General features: G+C 40.0%; 1 protein-coding gene across 6 annotated transcripts in view; it reads right to left on the reverse strand.

Moving 5' to 3' along the window:
- epha8 (eph receptor A8) overlaps nt 1-12,281 on the reverse strand; it is a 185,594-nt gene that overhangs the window by 80,401 nt on the left and 92,912 nt on the right. For all 6 annotated transcript variants that reach the window (XM_074679007.1, XM_074678989.1, XM_074678970.1 and 3 more), the window contains exon 6: nt 11,043-11,358. In XM_074679007.1, the coding sequence (XP_074535108.1) occupies nt 11,043-11,358 (316 nt within the window). The remainder of the gene's footprint in view (nt 1-11,042; nt 11,359-12,281) is intronic.

Consider the following 12,281-nt stretch of genomic DNA (forward strand, 5'->3'; position numbering starts at 1 on the left):
TACTCAGTTTTTAAAAGTTTCCATATATTTGTCTGTTCTTTTTACTTTTTAATAATTATTTTATAATTGTAAAATCACTTCATGGAAACCCTGTAAAACCTAAAAAGGATCTTAGATCTGTTCATCTAGGTCTGCTGAGCCCAGAGTATGAACTCAACGTGATGAAGCAGAATTCAATCACCATCCTGTCTGTAACTGGAACAACCTGCATTCAGAGGATAGCTGGAAAAACAATATTATTCAATCCAGTTTAAAACATTTCTGTTTTTATGTCACTTTTGCCTTTGAGTATATTATAAGGTCATTTAAATACATCCTGCTTTGTGCCCCTGGACCTGCACCACCACCACCTCATCTGGTCTCTGTTTGTCTTTAACGCTCAGCCTTTTTAATTGCATCAGAACTCCACACGACTCATCCCCTGAACACTTCACCCCTGTTTTCTTAAAGCTTGATTTTGCCCAAACAAGGAAGCAAAGCTGTTTGAAGTGATGCCACCAGCCAGGCCTGTGTTGCTATTTATCCCAGCATGCTTTTGGCAGCGAAGCAGCCGTCTAGAGTACATATTAATGTTGCATGCAGCTGGTGAGTGTGGCTGCACCAGCAGACACAGCAGAGTATTTAAAGGTTCTCTGTGCCAGCAGGAATTTTCCCAAGGAATTAGGGACCTTCTGAGGTACTCTGTGTGCTGCAACAGCAGGAACCAGGGTCTGAATCTAGTTCTGTTTATCTTCCTGTATATCTATCTGAGAGGACGATATAATTCAAAGTGACCCTTTGAACTGGCGAACTACAGCTGAATTAGTCAGTGATTGAGTTTACAGCAGTCATGGGAGGAGTTCTTGAGAGTGGTTCCTGATTTAGCTTTTTGTATGAAATGTAAAAACACCCTTGCCTGAAAAGCATTAAGTGATCGTCTAAAGCTGTTTGTGAGTGATGCATCCAACTTCAAAGCTGCAACCTAACAGGATCACCCTTTGAACCAAAACACCAGTCAGTCTCTGCTACGACCTCTAACATCCATTTTCTTGCTTTCAATCAAATGGTTTGAAAATCTTGAGACCACTGTGTTAACTAGGGATGGGTATATTTCACATTTGAAACGATTCCATACCAATGCCTGGTACCTGGCAATCGGTACCAGTACTCCACGGTACCAATTTCTGGTACTTTTTTGTGTTTATGTGGTAAAAAATATCAATTTACTTAATAATAAAATGTTTTTTTTTCTTTCAATTTAACATATTTATTCTTCAATATATAACCTTTCGATTGTGTTCATGTCCAGCCTGGAAAATCCCCTACTCTTCCACTCCCTCACAGTCACAAGGATGCATTTAGGTACCTAAATATGGTACCTTTTGATTTTACGTGAATCAGTACCTGGCACTTCTGACAGAGTTTGGTGGGTACCTATAAAAGTACCTAATTTGGTACCCATCCCTAGTGTTAACAGTGCTGGCGGAGTATCAGTGTAACAAAGGAATTTGGAAAAGCATAAAGCATGATCCAAAACAACCTGTGATGGATCTCCTTCGTGCTAACAGGCTGACTGTTGTATGGAGCCAGCCTGTCTCTCACCAGCCCACCTGTCTCTATGCTGTTATCTTTGTTGTATGGCCACTGGCTGGATTTACTGAATTGCCAGGCCAGAGGAACTCTTTAGTTCCTCAGAGAGTTCTTGCTCCTGAAACTAAAGGTTCCAGATTTCAGCCAAAATTATTGGAACACCTAACAAACCTGTTTTTTTTTTTTTTTATCTTTTTTTTTTTTTTTATTGCCTCCATAGCATGATCATGAGATGTGCTGAACAAATATCAGATGAAGCGAGTTCAACTGTTTTTATCTACTTTAACTTCAATATTTGATTTGTCCACCTTTTACAGCAATTACAGCTTCACATGTCTCTGGCATAGTGTCAGTATATGTCCTGAGAGCTTTAACTCTGTTTTCCCATAACTTCTGTAACTCAAGCCAAAGGCTTTCATTTGAATGTTAAATAAATCTATCCACTTATTTTACAACTGGCCCAAATTTGCTGGGGCAGCAGAGGGGAGACCAGTCCATCATTTTCAATGTTCCTTTTAGTAAGGAAAATGACCCAGATCTCCTCATGATGGCTCTGTGCTATGGTATATAAAACATAATGACATAATGATGACTTTGTAGATGAAGGTTGTAGATAATTCCATTTTATGGATATTTTAGCAGCCAAATTAAAAATAAAAAACCCTGAAACCACTCAAATTAAATAAGGTGAGATTACATAAGATAAGATAAGAATATCCCTTTTATTTCTCCCATTAGGGGAATTATGACAAGTGTTTCAACATTTTTGGCTCCCACTGTACATCAAGTCAAAAAACACCTCATGACAGAGCTTAAGACGGTTGATCAACTGATGAATCGGGATAAAATATGTTTATTCAACAAAATCCCCTCTTTGGGTTTTTGTACACAGCTCACGTATTAAATTGAAAAATAAAGTTTTAAAGGTATGCTGATTTTTACAGCAGAATCCAAAATGTTTCTGATAAAATATGACATTGACTTTTCCCTTCATTAATCTGTGCTGTTCTGGTTTATTAAAGAAATATTTGTCCTAATGAAGTGATGATTTCAGCTGTAACTCCTGACCCTAATGTACCAGAACCAAAGATAAAAACTGAAGCAAATATTCAACAGAGCGTAAAATAATCCCCTCAGTCAATGATATCTGATATCACTCTCTGTGTGGACGGTTTTGACTGACGTGGCAATTTCCTAATTCCCCTGGTTTACTCTGATCATGATTTTATCTCAATGAAGGAATAAAATGACCTGAAGCTCATAACAGTTTATAAAAATAAGCATGTGGATTTGCAAACTAAGCTGGAGGCATTATGGATCAGGGAAAAATAAGAGTTGGCTCAAACCTTTTCAATTAAAATAAGTCTTAGGAACTGACTTTTATCCTCAAACTAAATACAGCAATTAGCAAATTGGCTCCACGTTGTTATGCATGATCAATAGTTTAATTAGTTTTGCCTGATGCTTTTTGTTTTTCTGCTGTCGGTAAAAACTCCCTGAACCTGTTCAGGCAATAATTTTACTGACTGTAATGAAAACACCGTGCTTTAAACACAGCTTCACATGACGACTGGATGAAGCTGGATGTGTCCTCTGCTCTGATGATGAGCAGCTTGTTGATTCATTAATGTTTCACAAGGAAATCTGTTTTTAGTCTTAACTTTAATTCAAAACTGCTTTTTACTCATTAGTCTTTTCAATGCTACATTTTTCTGTGTAACATGAAGAGCAGAATGTTGTTTGAAGCAATTTGAGCTTCACTTTAAAGACCCTGAAAACCTTTCTCTGATAAGGAGTGTTGCTCTCAGCTAAAGTGTCCAACAAGAACAACATGTTTTTAATAAGTGTCTCACCTGTTTTATAGAGGGGAGGTGAGGTTTGGGTTAAAAAGTGATGCCATGTGTTTCTGTGCATCAGTCACACACAGGCATGTCCAGAGTGGAGTAAGGTCTGTTTACATACAGTCCCCAGCTTTTATCTTACATTGTATGAAATATGGCACTGAAGTGAATCACTGTCTACATCAAGTGAACATTTATATTTTCTATCAAGTGCACAAACAAAACCAGTGTCACTAAACTACATGTGGACTGTGCATGGGCTACTTGCATAAAGTTAAAGCACTGTGCATTCTGCAGAAGCTAGAGGATGCTAGGGCGCTTCCCTCTCTACAACACACTGTGTTTTTATTTTTGTGTGTTTTATCAAAACACACACACACACACACACACACAAAAAAAAAAAAAAAAAACTAATATTGAAAAAAAAATACGTAAACATGTTTTTTTTTTATGTGGAGAAACAAGTGTTAGGCTTTTAGTCTCTGCTTTAGGGGCACTTATAAAAAGCTGTCCTAAAGCAGAGGTGTTTAGCCAATAAGAGACTGACCATAGCATTGGGAATTTGGCCAATCAGCTTCATAAAACTCTATCCCTAAAAGGAGATTCTGAATTTGCCCTCCAATAAATTCAGTGAGTCTCGGTGTTTGAAGTTTGATGGCACTGAAAGTGATGAACACCGACACTGTAAACGACTCTTTTGGGAAAGGAATTTTTATTTATTTATTTATTTTCAATTGTTTGGAATTAATTATAAAACATTTTAACTATCACTGGTAGCCTGGAGTTTGTATCAACCCACAGTAGGATGGTTGTTTAACCTCTTAAGACCTGAGCTTTTTGTCTGGTGTGCATTTTTTAATTCACCTTGCTAATTGGACGTAAGACCAAATAAGTATAATAACTAAACTTGGTCTTTGTACAGGAAGTTTGATAATGTATATTTTGAGTTCTTTATTAGTTGTTTGTTAGTAGTGCTTGTACAGGAGGTTCTCGACTTACATGGTTCTCGAATTTCGTTATTTCGACTTTACAATAAATATATGCATGTAAGAAAATAAAGAAGGTTTTGAAGTTACACTCTGTTTGCACGCATGCTAGTTTTTGACAAGGAGTGCGTATCACAGCTACGCAGTGCTACGTGGTCATCAGCATCATCCACTTTGTCTCAAGTTGCGTCATAGTGTACATTGTATTTGTGCTCCCCCTTTTGCTGCTGCATATCTTATTTTTCTGTACTTCTTTCCCATGAATATGAAGTATAATACATGTATTTGGATAGTTATCTAGAGATCTAGGGGGTATTTAGGGTGCAGAATTTCTAGTTACGACGCATCGTAGGAACGGAACTTGTTCATAACCTGAGGACTACCTGTATGGTACAGCGCAGCTTTACCTACATTACTTTTCACCAGTTACCACTGTTTAAACAAATGTATTTATCATGACGTAAAAATGAGCACCCTGAACATCCAGAGTCAAGAGATCACAGTGGAAGACACAAGACCAGATAAAAGTTATGAGATCATGTAGAAAAGGTGAAAAATAATTCAGAATGTAACTTTCAAAATATTTGGGGCTAAAAATGTTAATTGAGGACAGAAAAGTCTCAAAACATAAAAAAAAAAAATCAAATCCAGATCCTGATCCTGACATAAAAACGTTCTGACATATTTTCCCTTGATCGCCCCCTAATGGAGAAAATTTCCCTTGGTCAGAAGCAGAGTTTTCTGATGTTTACACAGCACGTTAACAACAACACTGCAGAAAACTGAGCACTGATCATCTGGTATCAAGAGGTACCTCAGGGACAGATTTGAATTCATCAATCTGTAATGATGGCATAAGGATGTTTTGGACCCCTGATCAAAAAGGACAATATTGGTAAAATTGGTGTTCAGATCCAAATTATATTTATTATTTAAAAAATGAAGTTTGCATTAAGGAATGCAGTCCAGTAAGCTAGACTTGTGGATATTTCTTGTGAAGTTATTTATATGTGATAAAAGTGCAGCATTAAAACCGGTGAGTCTGACATTTCTTATACTCTACACAGGATCTTTATCATACATTTTTAAATTGAGTGATTAATTCTGCTGGAGCATGAAATGATAATTTTAACGTCCTAGATGTTAAAAAAAACTTTGAGGGGGGAAACTGTTACAGGGTTTAATGTAGATGTTTTCCATCACATTAGATCCAGATGGTGTGTGAACCTCTGGTGAAGAAGCTGGATTATGTTATTTCAAAACTCAACCATAAATCATGTTAAATATGAGCGTCACAGTTCAGCTCACGGAGCAGGAGGGCAGGCTGTGGCCCATTGACTGAGCAGAGGAGTGAGCCAACCAACATGTGTGAGTAGCACCACCCCTCTCTCTGAGTGTGTGTGTGTGTGTGTGTAAGTGTGTCAGGCTTGGATGGGCCGACTAAGCTGAGTAGATGTGACCAGCCTAAGTGTGTGTGCCTCATATCAGTGTGTCCTCGATCGCTCTCACTGTATGGGGCACTTTAGCCCATTCTTCAGTGGCACTGGGAGGCACGCATACAGTACACACACACACACACACACACACTCATACACTACACACCTGCTCCACCACACACGCATATACACACAGACTTAGTGTTTTGATGTAAACTCAAGCAGACGAGGGGTCCAGTCATCCACTCCACCAGTCTCACTCCTTCTCTCCTCTCTTTTCTCCTTCCTCTTTCATCGCTTCCCTCCCTGTGACACTTCCAACGGCATGTCACGCAACCCTGGGCTCTCTCACACACACACGTGCGCACACATACACACACACAACATGTCGTGCTCTCAGCCTGAGCTCTGCACCTTTGTCAGGGGAGAACCACTTAAGCACGCTCATATACACACACACATATTCACGCACGTTCATGTCTGATCCCACACTCTCCTGCTCTCTGTGTGCACACTAACACACACTAACACACACATACAAGCAAGCACCACTTAAGTCGTCTTCCTTTCACCATCTCGTGCCCTCCACTCCTTCTCTGTGTCTTGTCTGGTCTCGTGTGTGCGTGACTGTGGCTGGCTTTGGCGAGGGTGAGTTAGCACGGCGACCCAGTTTGGTGCCAGAAGAGACAAGACGTCAGCAGAGGATATATTAGGAGCCGCCTTCTTCTTTTTTTTTTTTTTTCTTTTCTCCCATTGCAAATTCCCTTTCTGCTCCAGCTGCCGTGATGTAATGGTAAATAAAATACAGGCTGGAAACATCACCTCCAGCTGAGGATTATAATAAGAATGATTTCTTTTCTGAGACATTTTTATGCTCCTTCTTCCCACTCCTTCACAAAGATCCTATCAGTGGGAGCTCAGATAACTTACTCCAGCGTGTTACATTTCACCAAAATGTGGATAAAATCAGTTACGTAAACAAAACGTGACTCGAGGTGATTTTCCTCCACGTCCTGTTCTCTGCTTTCTTCGTGGGCTCTGTTTTGCATTTCTCCGCTGATGCTAATTGCTTGCAACTAATTATAGAAAGTCTGCAAGTGGCCCTCTGACCGGACACACACTCATACAGACACACTTGCGCACACACTCCACCTCCTACGCTTTAGACACATTTTGACGAGGAGCTCCCACTGTGTCCTACCAAGAGGATGTCTGCAGCTGCACTCAGATTGGTAAGACGACAAAGACTCCTGTGTGTGTGTGTGTGTGTGTGTGTGTGTGTGTGTGTGTGTGTAGGTGTGTGTGTGTGTGTGTCAAGGAAGAGGACACTGAGGGGGAGGAGGTGGGAGGATGCAAGCAAACCACTGTTGCGTGTCTCGTTTGGCTCGTTTAGCTGACAAACTGCTTTTAGCGTTTAATTATCCATCGCTCTGTGATTAATAGGTTTTAATTACTGTAACCCATGGCAACCTGAAATATGCACAGGTCTCCACATGAGGTCAGCTGATCAAAACCCTGTGAGAGAATCAGAAAAGATGAAAACAAACAGACGAAGGCATTAAAACATGAGGAGACCTCATCAGCGTTCTTCCGGCTGAATGAGTGAAGAAACTTCTCTCAGCGTTAACGCGCAGTCGCTGGAAGTGATCAACCTTTAAAGAAGCCTCTGACCAAACTATGAACTTATTTACTTCATAATTTTATTTCTCTTGATCCACAGCCAGGGCTTCAAACAGACTTTGTGATTCACCAGAAAGGTTCAAAACCTTTTCAAAAATCATGTTTTGCTTTTTAAATTCAGGAGCCATTCTGCTGATGCTCTGGGCTCAGAGGACACTTTGAAGTTAGAAGTTGCTAATGTGACGCATTGAAGAACAAATAATACATAAGTCTTTTCAACTATGATAGAGATACTTTAGAGCAAAGTTCCAGGCGCAGGATCACATCTCAATTACGCCTTTTCCTGCACTCCTTTAAATTCCTTGAAACCTCCTCCTCTTATCCCCTTTCACCTAAAGAGTCAGCATCCCTCCCTCTCAGGCCTTGTCCCCACGCAGCCGGATATTTAAAAAAAATGAATATCCCCACTCATTTGTTTTTAAAAATACTTTACTCCACATGTAACCAGGCAAATCCACTGATAAGTGTGGCTTAAAGCATGCATCATATGTGGCAGAGCTTTTCAAATGTGAAACCAGTTCCAGCCAATCAGAAAGAACCCGTCTTTCAGCTGTGGCTTTAAAGAAGCAAAGACTCTGTTTCCCGACATGTAAATGAAACCAGAGTTTTCCTGAATCTTTACCTTGGCCGGAGTTTTCAGAAAACATTGTTTTTTAGTGACCTTTAGGTATAAAAATTAACTGGGCTGCATGTGGACATGGCCTCAGTCTGTTTGCCTCCTGGACCCAGAGCCTGAAACAGGGGGTTTGATGTGTGGGGATCTACAACTGATTCCTAAATAAGCTTCTTCAAACTGACAACAGTGAAAAGTTTAACATCAGATATACATTCACTGATGAGGTTAAATTGACTGACAACTTTCTAATTGCATCTTGTTGGCGCGTCCACCCTTGCCAGTGGATTAAATGTTCTTCTTGAATTAAATTTAATATCCAATCCACAAGAAGGAAGTTCATTCATTCATTCATTCATTTTCTGAACCACTTATCCTGTTCAAGGTTGCTGGTGGCTGGAGCCTATCCCAGCTGTTATTGGTTGAGAGGCACAAGTTTTTACTACCAACCTCTACAAAAGAGTTTTGTCTATGGTCACTTTGAAACCTTTGTATATGCTACTCTGTAATTAGAGAGAAAAACAAACAAACAAAAAAAAAAATAAACAAACAAACAAAAAACAGTTTTATAATATTTAATTGTAATATTTCACAATAACTTACTGTTTGTTTACGTCACATGCTTTAACAGTAATCTGAAGAGCAGGGCCACTGTAAAGTTACAGTAAATCTGTAGCTTTACTGTCATAAACTGTGAAACACGTACAGGAAGTTGCTGTGAAAAAGTTAAAGTGAGTTACTGTGAAATATTAAGTGTGTATTAAGAGTAAAATTACTGAGACGGTATTTTTACTGTGCAAAGTGGAACCTTATTTTTCGAGTGTCCCAACCAAAAAGTTTTTAAGATAAGAGCAGTCTCTCGGCTGATTTTTGCTCTGGGTTGAGACTTGAGAGCTAAGATTGGGGTAACAAGCCAGCTTCAGATACCCCACCGTTAGTTGGCGCAGTGAAGGCCACCGTGAACAACATCTGCCCATCTGACTCACTCTTTCCCTTTACGTGTTCAGCTCACTGTGGAAACACTTTATTCAAAAGGAACTGGAAGAAAAATTGTAACTGGGTGTGTGACGAGGCTACTCAATGACACTTTCCTAACTCATTTTAGATGCATGGTGAGAGTAAGGATGAAACAGAGCTCATTGGAAAGATTTTTTTTCAAAAATACCTGCAGATGAAAGTGAGGGAAGCAAAAAGGGCAAAAACCAGCAAATACGATCCAGTTATTCATTTCAGCCTTTCTCCCTCTCTGTCAACAGCAGAAGTCGTCTGATCCGAGGTAAATGCTAAACATCATACTTAATAAAACCAGTTTACGGTAGTACATTATGTTGTTTTGGATTTTTATACAATATAGTTTTTTTGGGGTCTGGAATGGGTAATTTCAATTCATTTCAATGGGGAAGATTTACTTAACTAGTAATTTAATTTACAAGCTCTGTCACTGAACAAATTAAACTTGTAGGTAACAACACTACTGCGACTTGATACTGAAGATTTTATTGCTGCTTTTACCTTTTGACCTGGTGGCTCCACACATTGTCTTTTTAAATCCCAACCTTAATATTTTAATAAAAGAAATACTGCCAGGGATTCATTTTCCATGGACTTTTTGGCCAATGCAATCCAGATCTCAAGTATACCGTTGTCATGACGTTTTTCAAGGCTACCAGGTTTATATCTATTTGTTATATTTATTCTATTATTGCACTTGACAGACATTATTCTGTTTGCAGGATTTAAGCCGCAGCAGAAAATAATCAAATGCAGAACATTATCTTAAACTTTAAGTACAAAAACCCTTCCTGCATCATCTCTTATGAGAAAACAGAACTGGTAAAGATGCAAACAGACACAGACTGAAGCCCTGCAACAGGTCTCCGCGTGTTAACGACTAAACAAGGCGAGACCACACTTTAGGAGCGTCGAGCTGATCAGGAAGATGATTTGGGTGTAAGGTCTAATCAGATCCAGTTAGACTGAGGCCGTTCCAGTCTGGTTCACATGCTGCAGAGCGCTGCAGATGACTCATGCAGTCTGTGGGGTTTGGGGCATTTTATGCCTCTTTCAATAGCGCGCTGTGGAGAGATGACAGGATCTGCAGGCAGGAGGGGTGTCAGATGATCGGCCCGGACACAGAGTGAGTATTAAACATCTCGGGCACCAGAGCGGCCCAAACATGGTGTTCAATGATTCAGCTGCTGCTGATTTGACAGTCATTCTGACCGTTTCAAACCTCATCATGAAAAACAACAACAAACAACAGAGCCTGTGATGCTATCCTATCAAAATAACCCTCAGTGACTCCGCTCTGGTCTTTTACTGACATGTTTTTCATCATCCTTGCACCAAGACTTTATCTCAACCAACATGTGTCAAAATCTAAAGGACGACTCTGAAGAGAATACAGCAGTTTGTGTCTCAAATTTTGCTTTGTATTTCATAAACTTCTGTCTAAAACTGAAAAATAAATACAGAAGAAACCAGTGTTTGTGTTTTAGAGCAGAGAAACAGCTCATCTGAAGTTTCCCTGGCTTGAATTCAATGCGGAGGGATAACAGTTTGGGTTACTCTCATCTCTGCATCCACCTTTTCCTCTTAATTCAGTGATTTTATACATAGCAGAGATGAGCAGGGGTAGCTACGTTTAACAAGTGTCTGCTCTTGTTTAGGTAGAGAAACACATGAGAATTCTTCCTTAACTTAAGTATTTTAAAGCACAGCTTCAGGTCTCTCCCAAACTTGAGACTGACTGTTCACGCTGAATTTGAGGTAATAAGACAATCAGGTTTAGCAAAGCTGGACACCTAAATCATTCTGAATTGAAGCTCTAACAATGATGTTCACACAAGTACAGACAAAACACAGAAAACCTGCAAACACCACAGAGCTCTCTTTAGGAAAAACGACATGGACTTACCCACGCAGGAGTCTCTGTGTTCCTCGAACCCGGCCGAACAAACACACCTCCCGATGGGCACCAGCCACTCCCCCTCTGCGCTGCAGTACATCTTAGGCGTGTCCCTCTCCTCTGCATGATCCACACACTGACCCCTGACCTCCACCAGAGAAGAGGAGTCAGCCCCCGTCACAACATCAGTAAACACGGCCAGGTTTCGGCTCACGCCCACACAGCGTTTGTAGTACACCCGCACAGAGGTGAGAGCGATGCAGGCGCCGATGTCCTGGAAGGCCAAGTAGAAGCCTCGCCTGCTCAGAGGGCCCACACCACGCACCTGAGAGCAGACAGAGAGGCGTGACATTTCTACCTCACAGTGCAACACCATCAATGCTGTAGAATTCTAAGAACAATTATAAAATAAGATGAATCAGGATAATCTGAGACTCTTTGCTCATGTCTTCTCTTATATTTAGGGCTGCAGTTGAGCTCAAACAGCATTATGACTTAACCCTTAAATTATGTTAAGGGTAAAGTCGACCCATTTCTGTTTTTATGTTGACTGAAGTACCACTTATCCTTTCTTTTTCTTCATGAAATTTAGTGACTTTTCCTCATCTGGGGTCATAAACTTATGTGTAAAATCTGGGCACTTTAGTGTGTAGTGAAATGTCTGTGCAGAGTTTGTAAATAAAGATGATGTTGCAGGTCATTTTGACCCCTAACACTTTATAATGGGTAAGTTATCTGTTCAGATCCAAAATGAAGAGGTTTCTTTGATCTACATTATTTTCATTGCCCAGTTATTTACATTTTGACCGCCTATGACGACAAATTAAGACTCAGAGACCCAGGTGTGTGTAGAGGAGGAGGTTTCTCTTCCTTGTCACTGCTCTCGTGTCATCTGTTTGACATATTCACCAAAAATGAGTTCAGGTATGTTTCCAGCTGAAGAAGCTTCATCACAGATTTTAAACTGGGATAGTGTTGCAGAGGAAAGATTTCTGAACCAGAGACCAATGTTACTGATGGTCCAGATTGTCAATTTTCCTACAATAAAGAAGATTCAGGGGACAATTCTGCCATTGTCTCTCCATCAGAAGGACATGAGCCACTAAAGATGATGATTAAAAAATGGTCAACATCACCAGTGGTGTGCAATGACTATTTGATGGGAAGGGGCCAAAATGAAAAACAACAAGAAAAAAAAAAGGAGAACACTTAAGCATTTTTTTCCACCCAAAAGGGCAGTTTATTACG

This window comes from Halichoeres trimaculatus, unplaced genomic scaffold (genome assembly GCF_033239565.1).
Source record: "Halichoeres trimaculatus isolate MK-OKI-2021-1 unplaced genomic scaffold, fHalTri1.1 fHalTri1_scaffold_1, whole genome shotgun sequence".
NCBI classification, from domain to species: domain Eukaryota; kingdom Metazoa; phylum Chordata; class Actinopteri; order Labriformes; family Labridae; genus Halichoeres; species Halichoeres trimaculatus.